The sequence below is a fragment of the Culicoides brevitarsis genome, chromosome 1 (genome assembly GCF_036172545.1).
Source record: "Culicoides brevitarsis isolate CSIRO-B50_1 chromosome 1, AGI_CSIRO_Cbre_v1, whole genome shotgun sequence".
NCBI classification, from domain to species: Eukaryota; Metazoa; Arthropoda; class Insecta; order Diptera; family Ceratopogonidae; genus Culicoides; species Culicoides brevitarsis.
Genome location: NC_087085.1, coordinates 11,882,602 through 11,909,349, shown reverse-complemented (window position 1 = coordinate 11,909,349; position 26,748 = coordinate 11,882,602). Strand labels below are relative to the sequence as shown.

The window sequence follows — 26,748 nt, the reverse complement described above, 5'->3', positions numbered from 1 at the left end:
AAAGCAAGAAAATGCCTCATAAAAGGATCGACCTTTGGTGTCTGTCGCTGCGATGAGAGACAACAACTACTAATGGAATTACGTGGAAAAAAGCAAATTTCCTTTGAAAAATGTACTGCACACAAAAGAGTCTCTTCAAAAAGTGTGTCAGTCAGCATTTAGTCATTTGTCAGCATTTTAAACGTTCACAACTAGGTAGGCGTGCATTTCATTAGTATTCAAGTCCCATCGAAACTTTTTTAGATTTTTTGTTGGTTTTTTTCCTTTTTTTTCCTCCTTAGATGATTTTTAACCGGAATTGAGGTCATTAAAAACGAACTCACCTGTAAATGATCCAGCAGCGCCTCGAGTCCCCGATCACTGATGGAAGAGCATCGCAAACTAATGATGTGCACGTGTTTCGACGCCAGCGGAAACGAATGAACTAAATCTAAAGCATCTTCATCTGTCGCCCCGAACAAACTTATCGCATGAAATCCCCTTCGTATCAGCGAGTTATACAGCTTGACCCGATCCTGATTCGAGCATTGCCGAAATTCACGACATTGTATCACAGGCAAAAGTCCGTTCCAGTAACGCGGTGACCTGTAGAGCAAGTCTCTCCATCGAACGCAAACCTGTGCGAGTGTCCGTCGCTCGACCGCATTGAAATACAAGAAGAATTTCGACAAAAATCGTTCGTCATAGAGTAATTGCTCGACTGTCACGGGCGGCGGCGGCACATAAACTTGCTGTTTGTATCCCATCATGGGACTGTGATGCTGCGGCGTGTGATGATGATTCATTTTTCGGAGGAGATTTGGCGTCGAATGATTACTCCCGATGCCGCTGCCACTATTGCCGATGACGTTATTAGATAAATTCAGTGAGGGCCCGTTGCTGGGCCCAATTATGCTTCCGCCGCCGGTTATTTTGCTAATTTGCTGTTGTTGCTTCCCTGTCAGTTTGGACGGTTTGTCAGAGGAGTTTATGTTGTTGTGATTGTTGCTCGAACCGCCGCACAAGACGTTCGTTACGCGTTCCATGACGCTCGTTTTGCCGCCGCTGCCGCTGTTACTGCCGTTACTTGAGCTGCTGTTGCTGTGATGATGCTTCGAACGTAAACCGAGACCGTTGATGCGTTTTGAGAGTTCTGCCGAGGCACGCTCAACTACTCCTTGTGCTGATATCGAAGACATTTTTAATTTTTTTTTAATTATTTTTTTTTAGTCTTAAATTAATTTTTTTTTACACAACCTTTTTTTTAAATATTTTTTTTTTTTTAATTTTTTAAATTATTAATTTCACATGACTCCTGAAAAAAAAATTTCACTGTAAATTTCATTCATTTTTACTACAAAAAAAAAAACACGTCAAACACACTCAAACAACAAAAAATTATCGATTTTTTCTGTGAACTTTTTTCTCTTGAATTTTTCGTATTTATTTGCAAAAGTTGCCGTCAATAATACACAAAAACATGAGATTTCATTGTTGTAGATTATTTTTGTCCTATTTTAGCTAAAAAACATAATATAACAGGAAAAAAGACATAAATCCACTGGAATTTATGTCAAATCCTACACTATTTCTTTGCTATTTAGTGCGATTCGTTTATTTTTTGCACCACTTGATTTTCTTTTTTTTTATTTAACGTTAAAATGTTATTCACCCAGTTTTCTTTCTTCTTTTTTTTTATTAGAGACGACAACGCAACATGCACGTAGGTACGAGCACAAATAAATTATCCAATTTTCTTTCGTACACTTTCCCACGACAATTTTTGTGTTTTTTTTTGTGTATAAATGAAGGCAACGATGCACGATTATTCTATTTCTTTTAATTTTTTCTTCTTTATTTATTTTTTTTTTATTATTATTTTTATTATTACTTTTTTTTTGCAATTTTTTGTTTCACTTTGTATTCATTTCAAATTCTTAACATAATTTTCATTCTTTTTTCCGACGTTTTATTTAATTTTTATTTATTTTGTTACCTTTTTCCTATTTATTTCTTTATTTAAATAAAATATTTGCAATTTCACTTGATTTTGATTTATTTTTGTGACAAATTTTGGGCAAAATCGATTTTCATCGCTTCACATGAAATTTATTTGATGAATTTTATTTAATTTTAATTTTCGTTTAAAAATCGCGCAACCAGAAATAGTTGATGAACTGCAAGTAATTTAATTGTGTCCAAATTTAAATAATTTTTTTTACACTTTTCATTGATATTTACGCATTGCAGTATTTTTTCTGGGACTTTTTTTTCGTAAATATCTAATTTTTTCCCGTGCAGGAAGAACAAAACTGTCTGCAGCAACTTTGCATCGATTTTAATTTTATTTTTTTCTGTATAAAAACTTTTCTAATGTTATATTTTTTTTTTTATTTTAGCAAAGAGAGAATATTTTTTTGATAAGATTTATTATTTTATTATTTTTTTACACGATACGACATGCACGGAACACTTTGTACGCAACCGATCTCGAAAGCTGCTCAAAACAGATTGAGGAAAATTTCTTGATAAAATTTTTACTCTGCCTCGGGTTGTAGTAAATAGAATTTTTTCGCTCTCTTTTGAATGAAAAAACGAGAGAGAACAAGAGAGCGAATAATTTTCCTCACAACATAATTTTCCGATGCACTAAATTTATGAAATTTTTAATGTTTTTCACTAAATGACACTTTTTTGATGAATCACACACGAAAAAGTGCCTGAATTAAATTCCAAATATTTAAAAATAGACTTTCAGGTGAGTCGCGAGTGGAAAATGAGGGAAAACGTGTGATGTCGATTGCCTACTTTTGGGGCGAAATGACAGTTGGGACATTTTCCGACGTTTTTCCTTCGTGTCGTGGAGCTAAATTGGCGTCCTCGGTAGATAAACACACAAATTACGGTATTTCGCATGCGCCGGGAAATGTCAAACTTCGGAAAATTCCTTCACAGAACGATTTGGGAGAGAAATTTCGATCATATGGAAAAATAGGGAGAGTTTTCGGCAACGAGGACATTTTTCGTTAGCTCGAAAGTCAATGAATGAATGGAATTGTTACATAAACAGCATGTGTGTCGTTGTCGTTTTATGGTTCTATCAACCTTTTTACTTAAAAAAAATTAATTTTTATCTATTTTTTATTTTTTACAATAATTTACAATGTCATTTTTTTAATTTTTATTTTTTAGAACCCCATTGGATATCAAGTTTTTTTCTCGCCTTTGTCACATTTGCCGCAACAACCGCCAGTCAAGGCATTTTCGCATCCATTATCACTCGGTTTGTGATTCGGAGTCCATTGCCCGAGAGATTTGCTCGCATAAAAGTCCATTGGATAGACCTCAGTTTGTTTCTCAATGTCACCATTGAGTCTCCATTCGACATCTCCAAGTGCCACAGACAGTTCGTAAGGCGTTAAAAGCGGTTTATTGAAGGCCGTTCCCCAATCTATGGATAACCGGGGACACGCTACTTGCACAAAAACATCGACATCTTGGAATAATTCAATTTTATGCGGAAAAATTTCTGACAAAAGAATCGTAACGACGTCTTTTCCTTTGGCACGAATGCGTTTTTCGATGTGTTCGAGCACTTTTAAGCTGCCTTGACGCCCGAGAGTGCCCAAAATTATGCCTACTTTTTTTGCGTTTCTACTTGAATCGATCGCACGTTTGCGATTTACTCGCATTTCGGTGTGATCGTAAAATTCTTGCGTGAATTTCTTCTCATACGGGTCATATTTGTATGCATCAGCTGTGGGATTCGAGATCATAGCGGCTTCTAAATGGAATCTGCCGTCGCCCAAGTAGATCAATGTCGTTCCTTCGGGGATTCGAGGTGCCGTACATCCCAAAACTTCACCCGGACTCAAAGGTTTTGACTGCGGAATCGTGATATCGTATCCAATTTCACGTAAATCCTTTGCAGCGGCGTGTAATGTAGCGACAAATTGAATTGTACTCACAAGAGCGAGCTTTTGGTTGACGTTAAAATTGAGTTTTACACTTTCGATGAAGTGCACAGCGTCGATTTTGATGTCGACAAAGACATACAACACTTTTATGCCGACCGTTTGATCGACGGGAATCAAACAACTGTGTCCGTAATGCACGAGTAAGTCAGCTCCCAAGGCTTTTGCGGTGAAATCGTCGACGCAACACGCGCCATATGTCACATCGCCCATTATAACCGTATCCGCATCCGTAAATCTCTCAATTATGTCACTTATGATGAGAGAAAACATCAAAAGACCTGCAAAAGATGGGTGACCTTGAAAGTGTTACGAAACGAAATGCAACAAAAAAAAAGTGGCTTACCTTCAGGTAGTTGGAGTGCGACACGTTTCGCTTTTATCTCGCGACATCGAAAAATTGTCTTGTGAATCTCGAAATTGTAGTTTGACGGAAGCGCAGCAATTGCCTCGTTGATCTGCGGGTCATTCAGGATCTCCGGAGGGATTTTGTTGATGGTTCTCGTAGCTGGTCTGAAGATTTTTCGTGCAGGTTTCGCCTTGACGACAACTACGCCAGCTGTTTCGACCTCAGCTGATGCCATTTTTGTGCTTTTTTATGCGAGAAATGTGCTTGTTGTTTATGTAAGAAAGTAGGCCCGATGAGATTTTTTGGAATTTCTTGTGATGCGACGTCACAAAAGTAACATCTTTAGTAAAACTACTAATTATTGGTTAAATTTTCCACGTTTTTGATTGTTTTAGGCAATTTTCTGTCTAAAAACACGAAGGAATCGCTTTATTTTGGCAGACAATGTGTACGTGACTTTTTAAAATATTTTAAGACGTTCGTAACTGGATTTCTAATTGAGGTTAGTGACTGGATTTTTATATCAAAGTACCGTTTTCCGTTATCAAATAACGGTTTCAGATAAAAATGTGTTGAAATTCCCTCACTTTTCACATTTTTTGTGAAAATTTCTTTGAAAAATCGCTAAAATGGACCCAATTTGCAGTTTAAAAAGGAAGAAAATCAAAGATTTGCATCTCGGCGACTCAAATTTCCTATTAACTTGTTTGGTAATTTCAAAAAGTGACCCGAAAATCTTCACTTTCAAGGACGAGCAACGCGGAGTCTTCAATTTGACGCTTCGTGACTCAGCAAAGGACTTCCTGAACTGCGTTATTTGGGGAACAGATGACAAAATTCATGAATTGAACTCGGAAATCGCAATTGGAGACGTTGTAAATGTCGAAAATCCTAAAATCGGTAAAGAAAATGATGGCAAAGGGAAGGAATACAAACCAAAATGCTCGAGCGATTTCATTTTGACGATAGATTCGAACCGTGGAAGAGTCGTAATTGATCCAGGAGCTAACGAAACACTCAAAGCTTTGTTGAAATATCCTCTGAAACATCCGAACGAAGTACTGAAGCTGTCAGATATTAGTTTATATGAAAAGGAATCTGTTGGAGAGTCCGTGGATTTATTGGTAGCTGTTCGATACAATCGCCCGCCACGCGAATTGCTGATTGCCAAGACGGGCATGAAGAAAAAATGCAAATCCGTGATAGTGATGGATAAAACTTTTCAAGGGATGTCGCTGAATTTGTGGTCGGAGCAGGCAATTGATCGATCGGAGGCGTGGAAAGAGTTGGAAACGATTTTGTTCATCACAGATGTGAGAATTAATTATTCCGAGTATTATCAAGCGATAACGTTGGTTGAAACGGCGAGAACTTTGTTCATTGAGAATCCGATCGGAAAGGAAGCTGAGGAATTGAGACTTTATGTGGAACGAACGCCATTGAAGGAGATGGAAGGGTTTTTGAATGATGATATGATCGATGGTAAGTAACTAAAATTGACTTTTTTTCAAATTTTTTTTTTAGTTTTTTTTTACAATTTAATAAATTTTTGGATTAGACTCAAATTTAAAATAACTTAAGTGACTTAATTTCGACTAAAGCATAAACTTTAGTAAAAAAAATTAAAAATATTGCGATTTAACATAATTTTGAATTTTTAATGCCGTTTTGAATTTTTGGCAGTTTTGAGTTATAAATTGATTAAAAATGATAAATTAGAGCCCTCTGATAAATTTTTAACCATTTGGAGCAAGATTTGACAAAATTGGCTTTGACACAGTTTTTGCTCTTGATTTAGTTTTCAAAACAAAACTATGTCAAAGAAAAATTTTTTTTTCAGTTTCTATTTTTTGGTAGTTTTGAGTCACAAAATGATTAAAAATGATAAATTAGAGCCCTCTGACAAATTTTTAACCATTTGGAGCAAGATTTGACAAAAATGGCTTTGACACAGTTTTTGACATAGTTTTTGACACAGTTTTTGCTCTTGATTTAGTTTTCAAAACAAAACTATGTCAAAGAAAATTTTTTTTTTCAGTTTCAATTTTTTGGCAGTTTTGAGTTACAAAATGATTAAAAATGATAAATTAGAGCCCTCTGACAAATTTTTAACCATTTGGAGCAAGATTTGACAAAATTGGCTTTGACACAGTTTTTGACACAGTTTTTTTTGCTCTTGATTTAGTTTTCAAAACAAAACTATGTCAAAGAAAATTTTTTTTTTCAGTTTCAATTTTTTGGCAGTTTTGAGTTACAAAATGATTAAAAATGATAAATTAGAGCCCTCTGACAAATTTTTAACCATTTGGAGCAAGATTTGACAAAATTGGCTTTGACACAGTTTTTGACACAGTTTTTTTGCTCTTGATTTAGTTTTCAAAACAAAACTGTGTCAAAGAAAAAAAATTTTTTCAGTTTCAATTTTTTGGCAGTTTTGAGTTATAAAATGATTAAAAATGATAAATTAGAGCCCTCTGACAAATTTTTAACCATTTGGAGCAAGATTTGACAAAAATGGCTTTGACACAGTTTTTGACATAGTTTTTGACACAGTTTTGCTCTTGATTTAGTTTTCAAATTAAAACTGTGTCAAAGAAAAAAATCTTTTTCAGTTTCAATTTTTTGGCAGTTTTGAGTCACAAAATGATTAAAAATGATAAATTAGAGCCCTCTGACAAATTTAACCATTTGGAGCAAGATTTGACAAAAATGGCTTTGACACAGTTTTTGACAAGTTTTGCTCTTGATTTAGTTTTCAAATTAAAAACTGTGACAAAGAAAAAAATTTTTTCAGTTTCAATTTTTTGGCAGTTTTGAGTTATAAAATGATTAAAAATGATAAATTAGAGCCCTCTGACAAATTTTTAACCATTTGGAGCAAGATTTGACAAAAATTGCTTTGACACAGTTTTTGACACAGTTTTTGACACAGTTTTGCTCTTGATTTAGTTTTCAAATTAAAACTGTGTCAAAGAAAAAAATCTTTTTCAGTTTCAATTTTTTGGCAGTTTTGAGTCACAAAATGATTAAAAATGATAAATTAGAGCCCTCTGACAAATTTTTAACCATTTGGAGCAAGATTTGACAAAAATGGCTTTGACACAGTTTTGCTCTTGATTTAGTTTTCAAATTAAAACTGTGTCAAAGAAAAAAATCTTTTTCAGTTTCAATTTTTTGGCAGTTTTGAGTCACAAAATGATTAAAAATGATAAATTAGAGCCCTCTGACAAATTTTTAACCATTTGGAGCAAGATTTGACAAAATTGGCTTTGACACAGTTTTTGACATAGTTTTTGACACAGTTTTGCTCTTGATTTAGTTTTCAAATTAAAACTGTGTCAAAGAAAAAAATCTTTTTCAGTTTCAATTTTTTGGCAGTTTTGAGTCACAAAATGATTAAAAATGATAAATTAGAGCCCTCTGACAAATTTTTAACCATTTGGAGCAAGATTTGACAAAAATGGCTTTGACACAGATTTTTGCTGAATTTTGGTGACAAGTTTTGCTCTTGATTTAGTTTTCAAATTAAAACTTTTTGCTCTTGATGTCAAAGAAAAAAATTTTTTCAGTTTCAATTTTTTTGCAGTTTTGAGTTATAAAATGATTAAAAATGTTAAATTAGAGCCATCTGACAGATTTTTATCCATTTGGAGCAAGATTTGACAAAAATGGCTTTGACACAGTTTTTGACATAGTTTTTGACACAGTTTTGCTCTTGATTTAGTTTTCAAATTAAAACTGTGTCAAAGAAAAAAATCTTTTTCAGTTTCAATTTTTTGGCAGTTTTGAGTCACAAAATGAAAAAATGATAAATTAGAGCCCTTTGACAAATTTTTATCCATTTGGAGCAAGATTTGACAAAAATGGCTTTGACACAGTTTTTGACATAGTTTTTGACAGATTTAGTTTTCAAATTAAAACTGTGTCAAAGAAAAAAATCTTTTTCAGTTTCAATTTTTTGGCAGTTTTGAGTCACAAAATGATTAAAAATGATAAATTAGAGCCCTCTGACAAATTTTTAACCATTTGGAGCAAGATTTGACAAAAATTGCTTTGACACAGTTTTTGACATAGTTTTTGACACATTTTTGCTCTTGATTTAGTTTTCAAATTAAAACTGTGTCAAAGAAAAAAATCTTTTTCAGTTTCAATTTTTTGGCAGTTTTGAGTCACAAAATGATTAAAAATGATAAATTAGAGCCCTCTGACAAATTTTTAACCATTTGGAGCAAGATTTGACAAAAATGGCTTTGACACAGTTTTTGACATAGTTTTTGAGTTTTGCTCTTGATTTAGTTTTCAAATTAAAACTGTGTCAAAGAAAAAAATCTTTTTCAGTTTCAATTTTTTGGCAGTTTTGAGTCACAAAATGATTAAAAATGATAAATTAGAGCCCTCTGACAAATTTTTAACCATTTGGAGCAAGATTTGACAAAAATGGCTTTGACACAGTTTTTGACATAGTTTTTGACACAGTTTTGCTCTTGATTTAGTTTTCAAATTAAAACTGTGTCAAAGAAAAAAATCTTTTTCAGTTTCAATTTTTTGGCAGTTTTGAGTCACAAAATGATTAAAAATGATAAATTAGAGCCCTCTGACAAATTTTTAACCATTTGGAGCAAGATTTGACAAAAATTTGGTCAAAGAAAAAAAAAAACAAAATGATTAAAAATGATAAATTAGAGCCCTCTGACAAATTTTTAACCATTTGGAGCAAGATTTGACAAAAATGGCTTTGACACAGTTTTGCTCTTGATTTAGTTTTCAAATTAAAACTGTGTCAAAGAAAAAAATCTTTTTCAGTTTCAATTTTTTGGCAGTTTTGAGTCACAAATGATTAAAAATGATTTTTTTTTTAACCAGTTTGACAAAAATTTTTTTTGCTCTTTGATTTAGTTTTGAAAGAAAAAAATCTTTTTCAGTTTCAATTTTTTGGCAAGTCACAAAATGATTAAAAATGATAAATTAGAGCCCTCTGACAAATTTTTAACCATTTGGAGCAAGATTTGACAAAAATGGCTTTGACACAGTTTTTGACATAGTTTTTGACACAGTTTTGCTCTTGATTTAGTTTTCAAATTAAAACTGTGTCAAAGAAAAAAATCTTTTTCAGTTTCAATTTTTTGGCAGTTTTGAGTCAAAAATGATTAAAAATGATAAATTTTTTTTTAACCATTTGGAGCAAGATTTGACAAAAATGGCTTTGACACAGTTTTTCTTGGTTTTCAAATTAAAACTGTTTTTTTCAGTTTCAATTTTGAGTCACAAAATGATTAAAAATGATAAATTAGAGCCCTCTGACAAATTTTTAACCATTTGGAGCAAGATTTGACAAAAATGGCTTTGACACAGTTTTTGACATAGTTTTTGACACAGTTTTGCTCTTGATTTAGTTTTCAAATTAAAACTGTGTCAAAGAAAAAAATCTTTTTCAGTTTCAATTTTTTGGCAGTTTTGAGTCACAAAATGATTAAAAATGATAAATTAGAGCCCTTGAAAAATTTGGAGCAAGATACAAAAATTTTGACACAGTTTTTGAGCACAGTTTTGCTCTTGATTTAAAATTTTTAACCATTTGGAGCAAAAATGATTTGACAAAATTTTTAACCATTTGGCTTTGACACACACAGTTTTTGCTCTTTGATTTAGTTTTCAAATTAAAACTGTGTCAAAGAAAAAAATTTTTTTCAGTTTCAATTTTTTGGCAGTTTTGAGTTACAAAATGATTAAAAATGATAAATTAGAGCCCTCTGACAAATTTTTAACCATTTGGAGCAAGATTTGACAAAAATGGCTTTGACACAGTTTTTGACACAGTTTTGCTCTTGATTTAGTTTTCAAAACAAAACTGTGTCAAAGAAAAAAAATTTTTTCAGTCACAAAATGATTAAAAATGATAAATTAGAGCCCTCTGAAAATTTCAGTTTCAATTTTTTGGCAGTTTTGAGTTGTAAAATGATTAAAAATGATAAATTAGAGCCCTCTGACAAATTTTTAACCATTTGGAGCAAGATTTGACAAAAATTGCTTTGACACAGTTTTTGACACAGTTTTTGACACAGTTTTGCTCTTGATTTAGTTTTCAAATTAAAACTGTGTCAAAGAAAAAAATCTTTTTCAGTTTCAATTTTTTGGCAGTTTTGAGTCACACAAATGATTAAAAATGATAAATAAGAGCCAGTCTGATAAATTTTTAACCATTTGGAGCAAGATTTGACAAAAATGGCTTTGACAAAATTTAGTTTTCAAATTAAAACTTGTCAAAGAAAAAAATTTTTTTCAGTTTCAATTTTTTGGCAGTTTTGAGTCACAAAATGATTAAAAATGATAAATTAGAGCCCTCTGACAAATTTTTAACCATTTGGAGCAAGATTTGACAAAAATGGCTTTGACACAGTTTTTGACACAGTTTTTTTGCTCTTGATTTAGTTTTCAAATTAAAACTGTGTCAAAGAAAAAAATCTTTTTCAGTTTCAATTTTTTGGCAGTTTTGAGTCACAAAATGATTAAAAATGATAAATTAGAGCCCTCTGACAAATTTTTAACCATTTGGAGCAAGATTTGACAAAAATGGCTTTGACACAGTTTTTGACACAGTTTTTGCAAGTTTTGCTCTTGATTTAGTTTTCAAATTAAAACTGTGTCAAAGAAAAAAATCTTTTTCAGTTTCAATTTTTTGGCAGTTTTGAGTCACAAAATGATTAAAAATGATAAATTAGAGCCCTCTGACAAATTTTTAACCATTTGGAGCAAGATTTGACAAAAATGGCTTTGACACAGTTTTTGACATCTCTTGATTTAGTTTTCAAATTAAAACTGTGTCAAAGAAAAAAATCTTTTTCAGTTTCAATTTTTTGGCAGTTTTGAGTCACAAAATGATTAAAAATGATAAATTAGAGCCCTCTGACAAATTTTTAACCATTTGGAGCAAGATTTGACAAAAATGGCTTTGACACAGTTTTTGACATAGTTTTTGACACAGTTTTGCTCTTGATTTAGTTTTCAAATTAAAACTGTGTCAAAGAAAAAAATTTTTTCAGTTTCAATTTTTTGGCAGTTTTGAGTTACAAAATGATTAAAAATGATAAATTAGAGCCCTCTGACAAATTTTTAACCATTTGGAGCAAGATTTGACAAAAATTGCTTTGACACAGTTTTTGACATAGTTTTTGACACAGTTTTGCTCTTGATTTAGTTTTCAAATTAAAACTGTGTCAAAGAAAAAAATCTTTTTCAGTTTCAATTTTTTGGCAGTTTTGAGTCACAAAATGATTAAAAATGATAAATTAGAGCCCTCTGACAAATTTTTAACCATTTGGAGCAAGATTTGACAAAAATTGCTTTGACACAGTTTTTGACATAGTTTTTTTGCTCTTGATTTAGTTTTCAAATTAAAACTGTGTCAAAGAAAAAAATCTTTTTCAGTTTCAATTTTTTGGCAGTTTTGAGTCACAAAATGATTAAAAATGATAAATTAGAGCCCTCTGACAAATTTTTAACCATTTGGAGCAAGATTTGACAAAATTGGCTTTGACACAGTTTTTGACACAGTTTTTGACACAGTTTTGCTCTTGATTTAGTTTTCAAATTAAAACTGTGTCAAAGAAAAAAATCTTTTTCAGTTTCAATTTTTTGGCAGTTTTGAGTCACAAAATGATTAAAAATGATAAATTAGAGCCCTCTGACAAATTTTTAACCATTTGGAGCAAGATTTGACAAAAATGGCTTTGACACAGTTTTTGACATAGTTTTTGACTTTTTTGCTCTTAGTTTTCAAATTAAAACTGTTTCAAAGAAAAAAATTTTTTTCATTTTCAATTTTTTGGCAGTTTTGAGTTATAAAATGATTAAAAATGATAAATTAGAGCCCTCTGACAAATTTTTAACCATTTGGAGCAAGATTTGACAAAATTGGCTTTGACACAGTTTTTGACACAGTTTTTGCTCTTGATTTAGTTTTCAAATTAAAACTGTGTCAAAGAAAAAAATTTTTTTCAGTTTCAATTTTTTGGCAGTTTTGATTTATAAAATGATTAAAAATGATAAATTAGAGCCCTCTGACAAATTTTTATCCATTTGGAGCAAGATTTGACAAAATTGGCTTTGACACAGTTTTTGACACAGTTTTTGCTATCTTTTTCAGTTTCAATTTTTTGGCAGTTTTGAGTTGTGATGTCTGAAAGAAAAACAAAATTTTTTGACAGTTTCAATTTTTTGGCAGTTTTGAGTCACAAAATGATTAAAAATAATAAATTAGAGCCCTCTGACAAATTTTTAACCATTTGGAGCAAGATTTGACAAAAATTGTTTGACACAGTTTTTGACATAGTTTTTGACACAGTTTTGCTTTGATTTAGTTTTCAAATTAAAACTGTGTCAAAGAAAAAAATCTTTTTCAGTTTCAATTTTTTGGCAGTTTTGAGTCACAAAATGATTAAAAATGATAAATTAGAGCCCTCTGACAAATTTTTAACCATTTGGAGCAAGATTTGACAAAATTGGCTTTGACACAGTTTTTGACACAGTTTTTGCTCTTGATTTAGTTTCGGAGTTTTAATTTTTTGGCAGTTTTGAGTTATAAAATTGATTTAGTTTTCAAATTAAAACTGTGTCAAAGAAAAAAATCTTTTTCAGTTTCAATTTTTTGGCAGTTTTGAGTCACAAAATGATTAAAAATGATAAATTAGAGCCCTCTGACAAATTTTTAACCATTTGGAGCAAGATTTGACAAAAATGGCTTTGACACAGTTTTTGACATAGTTTTTGACACAGTTTTGCTCTTGATTTAGTTTTCAAATTAAAACTGTGTCAAAGAAAAAAATTTTTTCAGTTTCAATTTTTTGGCAGTTTTGAGTTATAAAATGATTAAAAATGATAAATTAGAGCCCTCTGACAAATTTTTAACCATTTGGAGCAAGATTTGACAAAAATGGCTTTGACACAGTTTTTGACATAGTTTTTGACACAGTTTTGCTCTTGATTTAGTTTTCAAATTAAAACTGTGTCAAAGAAAAAAATCTTTTTCAGTTTCTATTTTTTGGTAGTTTTGAGTCACAAAATGATTAAAAATGATAAATTAGAGCCCTCTGATAAATTTTTATCCATTTGGAGCAAGATTTGTCAAAAATGGCTTTGACACAGTTTTTGATCGTTATTTTTTGTAAAAAATTAATTCATGATTTCTTAATCGAAATTAAAAAAATCCCTTAAATTTATAATTTTTTTTATTTTCAGCACTTCGCATCAACGACATAATGACAGTGCAACAAATCAACGACAAAGCTGACGGCATTTTACGCACCGAAGGCGATCATTTCACGGCTCTCTGTTATGCTACAGTCACCAAATTCGACATTGACGGTCCTTACGAATGCGTTCGACGTCGCTGCGAGCTATGCAAACACTACATTTCGCTTGAAGCGGAAACTTGTTCCAACGAGGATTGCTACAATTTGCAATATATGAACGGAACAGCGCAACAAAATTGCATCAAAACCTTTTTTAATGTCACCATGAACTTCTCGGATCACACAGGAACTCTCGCAAATTGTAAATTATACAATAAATTCGCCGAAGCTGTGATGGGAGTCGACGTCAATGAGTTCCTTGCATTGTCAGATACCCAAATAGGAGCTATTAAATGGTCCGTTTTACTTGAAAGATGCGCCGTGAAGTTAGTTATTCGCAAGAAATCCGTTTGTCGTGCCCGAACTTTGATCTCTGTGGTAGAAGTTGTTCCTGTGAATCCAAGCGAAGTCTCAAAAGAATTGAAAATTTATTGAATTTTTCGTGTTAAATTGTAATTTGTACTGAAAAATGTTACAAAACTCAAATAAATGACTCAATATCGTTAAAAATGACATCATAAACCGGCAATTGTGACATGCGAAGCCAGAAAAGTGCTAATCCAGCTATTTACAAACATGTTCCCAAACGCATGAGCTAAATTTAAACAAAATTCTTATCTCGAAAGATTTTTATCTTTAATTTTACGTCGCGATAAGAACTTTTTCTCGTGCATTTGCCCTCTTCTGACATCCGTGCATTGCCGTAAATAAAATAAAAATGACAAAAATTCATCAGGTACGGTAGAAATTATATCAAATATCAGTCAAGCACAGAAAAAGAACTCGAAAAATCACTCATTCTGCGTTCTGGCGTGGTAATTAGTTGAAATGATGTCTCAGTAACCGCAAGGAGGCGTCATTAAAGTATCATAAAGTGAAGCCCGATTAAAGTATTTTGTTATTGCAGCACGAAACGCTTCTCAAAAGCAAGTTTTGTAACTAAATACGAGGCAAGTTGTGTCTGTTATAAGTTTTCCCAAATCGAATATTTTTAGTTGAATTGAAATATTAGTCAGTTGTGCGTTGAAGGTAAAAGTGTTTAGATCGAGAGCACTAAAAATTGGCTCTAAAACGGAAAAAATTGAATATTTGGAGTTGATGGAACGGTATAAATTGAGGAACGAAGGTGTGTGAACAAGAAATTGACCTAAAATTTATTAAAAATTTAATTAAAAAAAAAATTGTGAAATTTGAGCAAAATATTGACCTAAAATTAATTAAAATTCGTCCAAAAAGTGACTTTTTAGGAAAAAAAAATTAAATTTTAAGCAAAAAATTGAAAAATTTAATAATTTTTGGCTCAATAAAAATTAAAATAATTAAAATTTAAATCAAAAAAGCATTAAAATTGCATATTTTTGACCCGCAATTCCCTTATCTCGTCATAAATCATGTACAAATGCACTTTTACATGACAAATCACCGTCATAATGCACAAATATGTGCGCTAATCATCAAATTCTTATCTCGACACAGTTGCCAAATGTTATTAAATTAATTTACATTTTCACTTTCGTTGCGTTTTCAGTGATGGATGAACGAACGCCGCTAGCATCAGCATTAGGAGCGCCTTCCTACATTGTCTCCAGTGAAGAATTGCCTTATTCGACTCCAAGAAATACGAAAGTTAAGCAGTTCCAATGTTGCATTTGCACTTCTTTGATGTAAGAAATCACCTAAAACGAGAAAAATTAATTATTTTTGATTAAAAAAAAATTTTTTACAGTTCAGCCTTCGTGTGTGCGTTAATAATCGCAATATGTTATTCAATGGCGAACCCCAGTAGTTTTCCAATCGCTAATTTGACGATATTTGACGTGAATGAAACAGATTTTAATACGACGACGGCGGATTCTTCTGTGATTTTGGCTTTAATTAACTTGCCTCTTGATGGTAAATTCAATTTTTGTAAGAGAAAAATTATTTTTTCTATAAAATTTGTGTTTTAGACGAACCTGAAGTTACTTGGAATGGTCCGAACGTTACTCAGGAGCAACAGGATCAAGCAATTAAGGATGGGAGAACAGCATTGGGCGATAAAGAAATGCTTGAAGAGTCGCTAAAACCTCCTCCGGTATTTTCGCCGACGTTTAAACATCAAAAAGCTGTCAGTACGACACTTTTGGCGAGACAATTGTCTAAAACGGGATTCGTTGAAGATCATGCCACACGAAGTTTGGTCAAAAAGTAAGATTTTTTGACTAATTTTTGATGAATTTTCACTAAAATTGATTTTTTTTCATAGACATGGGAAGGTTCAACGTAAAAATAGCAACAAACGATTGCATATAGGACGAGGTCCTCGCATCACTTTAGACATAACTCCTCAATTAAACTCCTCATTTTGTGATTTCAACGCGAAATTTCGTACTGCCAACGGAACATGCAACAACAAAGAGAATCCCAACACTTTCGGAGTCGCTTTTCGCCCGTTTCGTCGTTCAATAAACCCAGATTACGCTGATGGCATTTCCGAACCACGTTGCGACAAACACGGAGATCCGCTGCCATCTGCTCGTCAAGTTTCCCTTCAAATTCATCGTCCTTCGTACCAAACAGATCCACATTTTACCGTCATGCTGGCTGTTTGGGGACAATTTTTGGATCACGATATCACAGCAACAGCTGCCAGTCAAGGCTCCAACGGCGAACCGATCGATTGTTGTGCCTTGCAACAAGGAGACACTTCCCATCCGGAATGTTTTCCGGTCCCAATTGACGCTGAAGATCCCTTTTTCCAGCAATATAACGTCACTTGCATGAATTTTGTGCGTTCAGCTCCTGCGCCAACGGGTCATTTCGGGCATCGCGAACAAATGAATCAAGCAACGGCATTTATTGATGGTTCTGTCGTTTACGGAAGCACGGAAGAGAAACAAAAATCACTTAGAACGTTAAAAGACGGGAAATTGAGAATGTTGGTGCAAAGTAATAACCGAGAGCTGTTGCCGGTGTCGAAAGATCCGAATGACGGATGTAACGAAGATGAGCAAAATGCGAGGGGGCGTTATTGTTTCGACTCGGGCGATGCACGAGCTAATGAAAATCTGCATTTGACGTCGATGCATTTGATTTGGGCACGACATCACAACTATATTGTCGAAAATTTGGCGCGACTCAATCCACATTGGGATGACGAACGACTTTTTCAGGAAGGTCGGAAGATTTTGGGAGCACAAATGCAGCATATTACCTACAATGAGTTCTTGTCAGTGGTTTTGGGGAAGCAAAGTAGCGACAAATTTGGAATTATTTCACAGCCGAAGAGTAAAAGAGATACTTACAATGCATCCGTTGATCCTTCAATTGCGAATCATTTTGCTGCAGCTGCTTTTCGTTTTGCTCATACATTGCTTCCGGTAAGTTTTCAAATTTTTTTAAGTCAAAAATATATTGAGTTTTGACTTTTCAACTAAATTTTGGTAAAAAAAAAAAATTTCTTCATACATAAAAAATTTAAAATTAGGTTTTAAGTTCGACTTAATGTGACTTAATTCAACTTTTCCTTAAGTTCAAGTCTAACAAAAATGACTTTTTACTCAAACTTAAGTGAAAATTTGAATTTAATTTTGACTTAAGTTGAATTAAGTCAAACGTTTGACTTAAGATATAGTAATTTTTCTCTTAAGTCACTTAAGTTTGACTTAAGTCTAATTAATTGACAAAATTTTTAAGAAAAAAAAAATTTTTTTTTTCAAACTTTTTTTTTAAATTTGATCGAAAAGTCAAAAACTAATTGGCTTTACTTAAGTTCAAGTCAATATTCAAATCTAATTTTGACTTAAGAATTTAGTAACTTTGTTATTAAGTCACCTAAGTTTGACTTAAGTCAAATTAAATGACAAATTCATTTTTTTCAAATTTTTCTCCAAAATTTGGCTAAAAAGCCAAAAATTAATTGACTTTTAAAACTTAAGTAAGCTTAAGTCAAAAAATTCTCTTATTTTACTTAAGTTTCAAATTTAAGTCTTTTAAGTTTAAGTCATAAATTTTCGCATTTCTTCAATATTTTCAATAAAATTTCGATTTTAGCGCTTATTCCTGATAACCAAAGACACAACATCTCCCGAAGCGATCGCCATGCATCGAATGTTGTTCAACCCATACTCACTTTACAACAAAGACGGCTTAGATAATGCGATGGATAGTGCCATGAACACTCCTCTGGAGAAAGCTGATCCATATTTCAATGACGAATTGAAAGACAAACTCTTCCAAAGACCTGAAAAAGAAACCAAAAATGAGAAAAACCCTCAAGAAAGCAGCAAAAAGGGTCTCAAACCATGCGGATTAGACTTAGTTTCGCTCAACATTCAACGGGGACGTGATCATGGATTGCCATCGTATCCAGAATTCCGAAAATATTGCAATTTGCCGCCCGTTGACACATGGGAGGAGATGGAAAAAGCTGTTGATGGCGCGTCACTTCGACGTATGAAGGATATTTACAAGTAAAATTCTATTTTTTTAACTTTTAAAATCAAAATTTAAATTTTTTCTTTCACAGAGATCCTTTTAACGTCGATCCATACACCGGAGGTCTCAGCGAGCCCCCAATGAATGGCGGAATTTTGGGTCCTTTATTCACGTGTCTCATTGCCGATCAATTTGTGCGTCTCAAACAAGGCGATTCCTTTTGGTATGAACGTCGTGTAGGTCCTCAGGCATTTACGAGACCTCAACTCGAGCAAATTTACTCAACTTTGCTATCGTCGATCATTTGTCGCAACTCCGATAAAGTCACATTCACCCAACGATATGTAATGAAAAGATCAGGAAACTCAAATTTATTGGAAGATTGCAAATCCTTGGATACTTTTGACTTTGGCCCGTGGAAAGAAAATCAAGAAAGTAACGGAAGGACCTATTATCGCGTCGAAATGGGCAACGAAGTACCAAATATCAAAGTAATGCACGGAAATAACGTGCCGCGAGTTGAAAATAGATTGGAAGATGTGCCAGAAATGATGAATGTGACATCAACCACGACGTCAACTACCGAAAAAAGTCGTGAAACAACATCATTAGGACCTGAAACGACAACGACAATGAAAAATGGCAATAATTCAACGACAGAATCAACAACTGCAATGAACAATCAAACAAATTTAGTATGATTTTAACGATTCTCAAGGACTCTCAATAAATCAATTTCCTAAAAATAATGAAATTTGTCGTCAAAAAGGTATAAAAGCGCATTTAGCACTCTTTTAAAGCATGAACAGACGTAGAATTATTTTCAAAAATGAAAATTTTAGTTGAAAAATGAGCGTTGTCAGTTACCGACAACTGTTCGTGAGCAACAATGTGCATTCTAGACAATCGTTGGCATGTATTTTTATCATATATCACGAAAATACTCCAGACAATGACAGTGAAATGCGGTCTATCTACAACTGAATCAACTTTTTTCGGTGCAAAATACTATTTTTAACACCTTTTTCGTGAATGAATGGCTTCTTGCATTCTATTTTTGTTGGTTTTTCGTCAAAAGTCAATGAACTTTTACGAATTTTCAGGTCCTTTAATGTCTTTTTCTCATTCAGAACTGCAAAATATCCTTGAAGATGCTAAAAAATGATTAAAATTTTAACTTTGTTACATTTTTGCAAGATCAATAAGTGCCGCACGAAACATTCCTCCACAAAAACTTCCTTGACTAATTCCTTTAATGCCAAAACATGTCACGAAAACGTTCTTCTGTTATGTTTTTACAACGAAACCATCTGTTATGCCTTGTAACTTGTAAGTAACTTTGCTTAGGAACATCGGTTGCCACGAAACTTTGTTGAATTGAGTAAATAAGAGCTTCACTTTTCAATCCTTTTCGTCATTCATTGACGACTTTTTGCTAAATTCACTTTGAAAGTCACCAAAAATTCCTGAAAAAATGCAAACAATTAGTTACAGCTACCAAAAGGAGCGTCGTGAGTTCGGGCGACAATGCAATTTCACCGATAAAAGTGAGCTGATGCTCTCGATTCCGTCAAATCGTGAAGTTTTCAAGGACTTTGTCTTACGCAATCCCGTCGATCGTGCCACGGAAATCCGAAAACAGTTCTCGCTGAGTACTTGCAACACGGAAAGTGTCGAATTTGAGTCGAGAGGTATTATGCACACGGAAGGCGGATGGCCAAAAGACGTGAATCCGAAGGATGGCGAGCAAACGGTGCGGTACAAGAGGAAAATTGAAAAAGATGAAAATTATATAAATCAAGTTATGGCCTTGGGCAAGGTGAGATACTTACATTTTGGGGAGAATTTTGTTGTAATTTGATGAATTTTAGCATTTGGAAGGAGCGATTCATCAAAATAATGCAGTGAATATTTATGAATTGTACTTTGATGGCTTGGAGCCTCCGCCGTTGATGGAAAAGTGTTTCTCAAGGACTGTGAATGTTTATCGGGATCCATCTGCAGTTAAAGTGAGTTGTTAATTTTTTTTTTTATTTTATTTTTTTTTTTTTTTAAATTTTTGTAAAATATAAAAAAAAATCGGAAAAATCAGTAAAATTCTAAAATTTCCAAAAGAATATCATTGAAATTTAAAAAAAAAAAAATTAATTCGAAAGTTTTTTAAAAAATCGTATTTTAAAAATTTTTTCAAAAAAAAAAATTTTTTTTTCAAAATTTTTTGACAGTTATTTTTACGAAATTTTTGTGATAAAATTTTTAACTTGAAATACTCTGAGATCAATTTGAAATTATCATATCTCAATGTAGATACCACATAAACAACTAAAAGATTCAGTATTCACCAAAATTTGTTAAAATTTTGTCAATTTTGTCATAAAATTTTTGTCAAATTTTTTTTTTATTTTGCCCCCCATTTTGAAAAAAAGTTTAAAAAAATTTGAAAAAATTTAAAAAAAAAGAAATGCAAAATATAAAAAATTCTCAAAATTTTAAAAAATTTTAATATTTTATTAAATTATATCTTAAATAAATTTTTCAAAAAAAAAGAAAAAAAAATATTTCGAATTTTTAAAATTTGTAAAAAAAAATAAATTTTTCAAATTTTTGAAAAATTAAAAAAATTCTTTTAAATTTAAAATATTTTAAAAAATAAATTCTCCTTAAAAATTTATAAAAAAATTAAAAAAAAAAAAAAATAAATTTATGACGCGCAAATAATTTTTAAAAAAATTACAAATGCTAAAAAACTTAAGAAAATTTTAATTTTTTTAAAAGAAATCTTTGAAAAGTTAAAAATTTCTTAAATCAAAAAATGAAAATTTGAAAAAAAAATTTTTTTTCTTTCATTTCAATCTTATTTAATTCAAATTAATGATTTCTCTACTTCTTTAGCGTCCCGTTACTCACATGTCTTGGTCTCCCGATAACGGAACAAAACTCGCAATCGCTTATTGCGACACAAGCATCCGCGGCGACAAAACAAACACCACATCCTACGTTTACGAAGTCGAAAACCCAAATAAACCTTTGTACGCTCTCACCGCTCCAAGCCCGAGCGTTTGTTTGGAATACCATCAAAAGGAAACAAGCTTCCTCATTAGCGGGCAATTCAATGGACAAGTATCTGCGTGGGATGTTCGTGCCTCCAAAGAGCCCATTATGATGAGTGAACGTGAAGTTTCGCATCGCGCGCAAGTGAATACCGTTTTGTGGGTAAATTCCAAGAGCGGCACTGAATTTTTTTCGGGATCTTCGGATGGACAAGTCATTTGGTGGGACATTCGCAAACCAGATGAACCCATGGAAAGTCTTTGTATGGATCCGCAAGTCACGAATGAGCAAGATATCAATCGTTCGTATGGAATTTCCGTGTTGGAGTACGAATGTTCGATGCCAGCGAGATTTATGGCGGGCACGGAACAAGGAATGCTCTTCGGATGTAACAGAAAAGGCAAATGCCCGATGGAAAAAATACAATTGAGGGTAAAAATTTCAAAAAAATTAAGGATTTTTATAAAAATTTAACTTTTTTTGTAGATGCAATGTCACACAGGACCCATTTACTCCTTGGCTCGCAATCCATCGTTCGTTAAAAACTTCTTAACAGGTAAAAATTTCCTTTAAAAATTAAAATTTCAAATAAAAATCCTAATTTTTTCATAGTTGGTGACTGGGTTGCTCGCATCTGGAGCGAAGATTGTCGTGAAAGTTCGATAATTTGGACGAGAAATCACTCTCACATGTTAACAGCTGGATGTTGGAGTCCCACGAAATGTTCTCTCTTCTACATCAGTCGCATGGATGGCATTTTAGACGCTTGGGATTTGCTCCAACAGCAAAATGATCCATCATTGAGTATCAAAGTAAGCGAATTTCTTTTTTTTCATACAATTTTTAAGCAAAAAATGAATTTTTAGGTATGTGACGAGCCAATTCGCTGCTTGAGACCTCACGATAACGGCAGTTTAATCTCCGTCGGCGGTTCAAAAGGCGTCACTTATTTGCTGGAAGTCTCCGATAATCTCTCGGAAGTCACAAACAAGAACGACAAGCTGCTATTGACCGCTGTAATTATGGTTCCAAGACACAAGCATCACTTAGTGATCTAAAAAAAAAAGATTTTTTTAATTAAATTAATTTCTAAATTTTTTCAAGATGCTCGAACGCGAGAACAAACGCGAACGTATCTTAGAAAGCAAAGTAAAAGAACTTAAGTTGAAACTTCGGGCACAAGAGCGCGAAGCAGAGATGGCACTTAAAGCGCGTCACATGGGCATTACTCTCAAGTCGAGCTCATCAAAGGGTAAATCTGCATGTATGCATGATCCAATTGTGGTCGTTTTTCTTCTCCTATTCTCTTTTTTAAAGTGAATGCGTAGCTTTTTTGTCCAAAATTTTCCGAATCGTCGCATGTGACCGACGCTTTTTCACTGATTTGATGTTGAATGTTGCTTGCTTAATACCTTAACTCGTGAATTTTTAATAAATTTTCATTTAAAAACAATCCTCAGCACTGTGCGAACAAGCAGAACACGAATATTTAGATGCGGTTGCAGCTGAAAAACTCGCTCGTGAACGAGAACCACACAAAACTATGGATTGGGAAGCAAAATACTTGAAAATTGACGATGATTAGTTGAATAAAAATGTAGAAAGTTAAAAAATTTGAATTTTATGGCAAAAAGTCTTTTTTCAGGCTTCGTATTTTTGTATTTTTTATAAAACAGGTAAAAAACTTAACAAAAAATCTTCTTTTTTAAGTCGATTTTACGTAATACTTTGAATTTTTTTCTTTTTTTAGCTTTAAATTTGATAATTTTCTTATTTTTTACTCTTTTTAGAAGTTTTTTCTTCCTCTTCTTCAATTTCCTCATCATCTGCTTCAAAGTTGTATCTGGCTTGCAGACGTTTCTTTATCAACAGTCCCTTAATTAATTTTCTCCAGTTTCCATAAACGCGTTTTTCGATCTTTTCCCGTTCTTTTTTCATCAATTCGTCTTGTTCCTCGATCCAAGCATTCGTGACAAGTTCTTCAAATTCCTCACAAACAACAAATCCATCGTACACGGGATGCGACCATCCATTATGGAAATCGAATCCAACGATAGCCGGAGCACAATCGACATTCAATTTCTTACAAACTTTATTTAAACCAGCAAATTTCAAGTGAACTGTCTTCTTCGGTAACATGCATTCCTTGAAAAGTTCGACATTTCCGTATTCGTTGCGAGGAACGATGCCATTTTCAGCAGTTGGAGGCTCATATGGGGCAGTTTGCCAAATTCCAAAGAGCTCGACGGGACAATTTTTGAGGATTTTTTGTGCATATTTGTCCCATTTTGGTGATGTGACAATTTTATAAGGTTCCTCATTGAGTTTTACGACACGAGCTTCCTTCACCCATTTTTCTCGTGTGAGTAATGTGTAGACACAATCTCGTGGGTAAACAGGTTCATTCCTTATCCAACCAATTGGTTGAGCATCAGGCGGATAAAGAGCCTCAAATTTGAGTAAATGGCGTTCGAGGGCGTATAACGGATGATTTTTGAAGCTAAAAAAACAGAAAATTATCAAAAAATTTTAAAATTTTTAAAATTTCACAAAAAATTCTTACTCTGATATCGCAGTTGGCATCGGTTTCGTCGAATGAATCTTCTCAAAATACTTATTTTCAGCTTTATCTCGTTCCGTGACGTGTTTCGACAAGTAAGGTTGAATTGTTTCATCCCACCATTCCTTTTCAACTCTTAATTTTCGCGTTACTGTGTTCCAATGTTCGCAATAACGCGGCGAAACATCCTTCAAGGAGTTGTCATTATTCCATGCAAGCACATAAGTAATGGGCGAAGTCGCGTTTTGGCAAATTACATCGACGCAATCGACTTTTCCCTTAAATAAATCGACCGTAATCCAACGTTTTTCCTTTTCCGCATAAACTTCAACCCAAACGTTCACATGATTTTTCTTATTTCCCGGTCTTTTAGGCGTATCTTCGTCACTTGACAACATACGACGATCGATTTTCTTGACTTTTTCGACATTTTTGTTCACGAGAGGCTTGTTGAAGACGATATCCGGTTCAAATAGATCCTCGTCGTCACTGCTTGGAATCACAATTTTTTGTTTTTTATTTTGATGCCCACGTGGGCCGCTCGATTTTTTGCTCGTACTTGGCTTTGGGCTCTCGAATGAAACGGATTTGCGTGAATTTGGGTCTTTTTTCGAGCTTGTTTGAGTTTTTAGGATCGATGGTGACTTTTTTGTGCTTGTTTCAGGCTTGGTATTGCTTATGGGTAACGAGGTAGTTTTGGTAACTTTAGTTTTTGCGGGCATTTTTGGTGCAGATCCTTCTTGTTGGCGTTGACGACGCGTTTTTAAGGGACTTGGAGCGACATCGAACGTTGGGACTTCTGAAAGACGTTTAATTTTAGGCTTCATTGGGGGTGCAAAGTTGTCCAGTTTGATGCTGGGAGACCCGTTTGTGTTACCTTTGATCTTTTTCTTGAAGGGACTGTCGACGGAGGGCACGGAATTCGTTGATGTCGATGGTTTTTGACGATTTTTCGGCGGGGGAGTGTCATTGGCGCCATCAAGTTGCTCCAATTTTGGCTCGTCTTGACGTTTTTTCTTTGATTTTTTTGGGTCTTCGGGTGCTTTTCGTTTCCGTTCGGGTTTTGGATCTTCTTTGATCTCGGGTTTTTTGCGTCCTTTTTTCAACTCTTCCAAAGTCGTTTTTTTACTGGGACTTTTGACATTATCCTCTTCTTGTTTTTTGTATCCTTTGAACGTTTTAGATTTTGACAAGCTGCACAACTCGCTCGAAGGCGGTTTCAATGGAATTCCCGTGATCGACATTACAAGACGTGCCTGAAATCCCATCGCTCGCAACAAAACAATGAAAGCCATGCAAAAATCACGTTTACAAATCATTTTCTTGCCATTACTGATCTGCAACGTCAACGAAGTCTCGAGCGGCGGCAATGTCGTCATCGTCGGATACACACTTTGACTCGTTAACGAATATTGTTGACGAAACCACGTACTGATGTTCTCGAAATACTTGATATCGGTCTTATCTTTGGGGTAACAGGGCTTTGCAGGCACCGGCAAAGTCTTTAAAGCAACTTTGTAGAGTCCGGGACTGTTTAAAATTTTATTCACGCGATTGCCGTAAGCGATCCAGCAAAGCAAATGCACTTTATGCATGTAAACTTGATTGATTTTTTTGATGTTGTTCAATTTTCGCTTGATTTGCGCCTCGATATCGACTTCTTTGGCAGTTCGTTTGCGACTGTGACCCGGAAGTTCGACGGTAATTTGCAAATCCTTGCTTTGCGTTTCGCATGAAATGTTGTCCAATTCATCTGAAATGGACAAAAAATAGAAATTTTTAGATTTTTTTGTAAGAAAAAAAATTTATTGTCAATTTTTAGACAGGCGTCATTTTCTTAAAGTAACTAAACAAATTATTTTGTTTGAATTTTTTCGCTTTACCTTCGACTTCTTCCCAATCGGAACCCGATTCCTCATGTTTGCGTTTATTACTTTTGGTTTCTTTCGATTTTTTGGGTTTTTCGGCACTTTCTTCGCCCATGGCAAGCAATTGTGAGACATTTACATCTTCTTGGGCGAAATTTTTCGATTGGAATCCTTCTAATTTTTTCTTGGCGTCTTCGAGATTTTTATTAAAATTGTGCAATTCTTGCAAATCTACGATTTTTGACTTTTCTTGTGATTTTTTCTTATTTTTTTGAGGTAATTTAGATGCACTGCGATTCATTGATTCATTGCTAAATCCATGAAATTCCGTTTCCGAGTCATTTTCCTCCTCAGATTCGTCTGATTTTTCAATGCCATAGTTGCAATCAAAGTCTGGCGGTTCCTCGTTCTGCGTTTCGCGCGACGTCGAGGGTTGAACATTAAAAAAATCGGAATTCAAATTGATTTGATCCGCAGGTACGAGATGTTCGTCGCCGCTACTACTCGATTCGTCGTCATCCTCAAGCGTTTTTGTCGTCGACGACACTTGACTTGACTCGGTTTGTGATGAATTTAGCTTTTTTGATTGGAATTGAGATCGTTTTAGGATGTCACTGAGGCTCGTTGAGACATTTGTAGTGGATGTTGTTGCTTCGGGGACAGCTTTGTACTTTGAAAATAACTTTCGAACGCCAGCGGGACTTTTTTTCTTCGCAACTGCACCTCGTTTTGCTGCCTGTTTTCGCGTCATTTTTACCGGAGTGCCAGAATCGGGAGTCTCATCTTCAGTTTCTATGTCTTCTTCGTCCTCTTCGCTCAAGTCACTCTCGGAATCCATTGTGTCGTTGCGTGATTTTCGCTTTTTCTCACTCGAACCCGGCAACCACTCGTCTTCGCTAACTGAAAAGTCGCCATCATCCTCACTTGACATCCATTCTTCTTCCTCATCAGACATTTTTGGGGAGTTTTAGGGGTTTCTGTAAAGAATTGAGGCATTAGCGCAACACACAAAGACAAAAGCCGAAATGTTACTTACAAAATTCTACAAAAAATAAAGTTTTTAACGAACAATCTTCATCGAATTCGGTTTCTAAAGGGCTTTTTTGGCAGTTTTCATACGATTTTCGTCAGATTTAACACAAATTTACCTTAAAAATCAACAAAAAACAATCTTGTGAAATCTGCCGCCATCGAAAAACCTTGC

The 26,748-nt window shown here is 33.8% G+C and overlaps 6 protein-coding genes across 7 annotated transcripts in view; 3 read left to right on the top strand and 3 right to left on the bottom strand.

Moving 5' to 3' along the window:
* Positions 1–1,242, bottom strand: part of LOC134827172 (F-box/LRR-repeat protein 16) — a 42,380-nt gene extending 41,138 nt beyond the window's left edge. The window contains exon 1 of the mRNA XM_063839743.1: positions 324–1,242. Coding sequence (XP_063695813.1) covers positions 324–1,178 — 855 coding nt within the window. The 5' untranslated portion in view covers positions 1,179–1,242. The remainder of the gene's footprint in view (positions 1–323) is intronic.
* Positions 1,243–3,121: 1,879 nt separating this feature from the next.
* On the bottom strand, positions 3,122–4,771 carry LOC134838109 (2-(3-amino-3-carboxypropyl)histidine synthase subunit 1). The gene is made up of 2 exons (XM_063853570.1): positions 4,300–4,771; positions 3,122–4,234 (listed from the first exon to the last, which is right to left on the bottom strand). The coding sequence occupies exons 1-2, from the start codon at positions 4,535–4,537 to the stop codon at positions 3,186–3,188; spliced, it is 1,287 nt and encodes a 428-aa protein (XP_063709640.1). The 5' UTR covers positions 4,538–4,771; the 3' UTR covers positions 3,122–3,185.
* A 113-nt stretch (positions 4,772–4,884) lies between these two features.
* LOC134826945 (protein hold'em) lies at positions 4,885–14,146 on the top strand. The gene is made up of 2 exons (XM_063839457.1): positions 4,885–5,784; positions 13,537–14,146. Exons 1-2 carry the CDS (start codon positions 4,932–4,934, stop codon positions 14,082–14,084), a joined length of 1,401 nt encoding a protein of 466 aa, XP_063695527.1. The 5' UTR covers positions 4,885–4,931; the 3' UTR covers positions 14,085–14,146.
* Positions 14,147–14,677: 531 nt separating this feature from the next.
* Positions 14,678–18,798, top strand: LOC134832667 (chorion peroxidase). Its single transcript, XM_063846776.1, has 7 exons — positions 14,678–14,775; positions 15,178–15,313; positions 15,376–15,542; positions 15,599–15,836; positions 15,895–17,008; positions 17,682–18,100; positions 18,157–18,798. Exons 1-7 carry the CDS (start codon positions 14,748–14,750, stop codon positions 18,764–18,766), a joined length of 2,712 nt encoding a protein of 903 aa, XP_063702846.1. The 5' UTR covers positions 14,678–14,747; the 3' UTR covers positions 18,767–18,798.
* A 741-nt stretch (positions 18,799–19,539) lies between these two features.
* LOC134837282 (dynein intermediate chain 3, ciliary) lies at positions 19,540–22,701 on the top strand. Its single transcript, XM_063852649.1, has 8 exons — positions 19,540–19,884; positions 19,937–20,074; positions 20,958–21,548; positions 21,603–21,672; positions 21,729–21,928; positions 21,983–22,132; positions 22,221–22,368; positions 22,577–22,701. The coding sequence occupies exons 1-8, from the start codon at positions 19,540–19,542 to the stop codon at positions 22,699–22,701; spliced, it is 1,767 nt and encodes a 588-aa protein (XP_063708719.1).
* LOC134827014 (DNA repair protein complementing XP-C cells homolog) lies at positions 22,629–26,744 on the bottom strand. Of its 2 annotated transcripts, none has more exons than XM_063839539.1 (4): positions 26,693–26,744; positions 25,560–26,521; positions 23,680–25,429; positions 22,629–23,616 (listed from the first exon to the last, which is right to left on the bottom strand). In XM_063839539.1, the coding sequence occupies exons 2-4, from the start codon at positions 26,497–26,499 to the stop codon at positions 22,887–22,889; spliced, it is 3,420 nt and encodes a 1,139-aa protein (XP_063695609.1). In that variant the 5' UTR covers positions 26,500–26,521; positions 26,693–26,744; the 3' UTR covers positions 22,629–22,886. The 2 variants fall into 2 exon arrangements, with proteins under 2 accessions (XP_063695609.1, XP_063695608.1); XM_063839538.1 differs by having other exon boundaries at positions 22,630–23,616; positions 26,581–26,738.
* Positions 26,745–26,748: the final 4 nt, after the last annotated feature.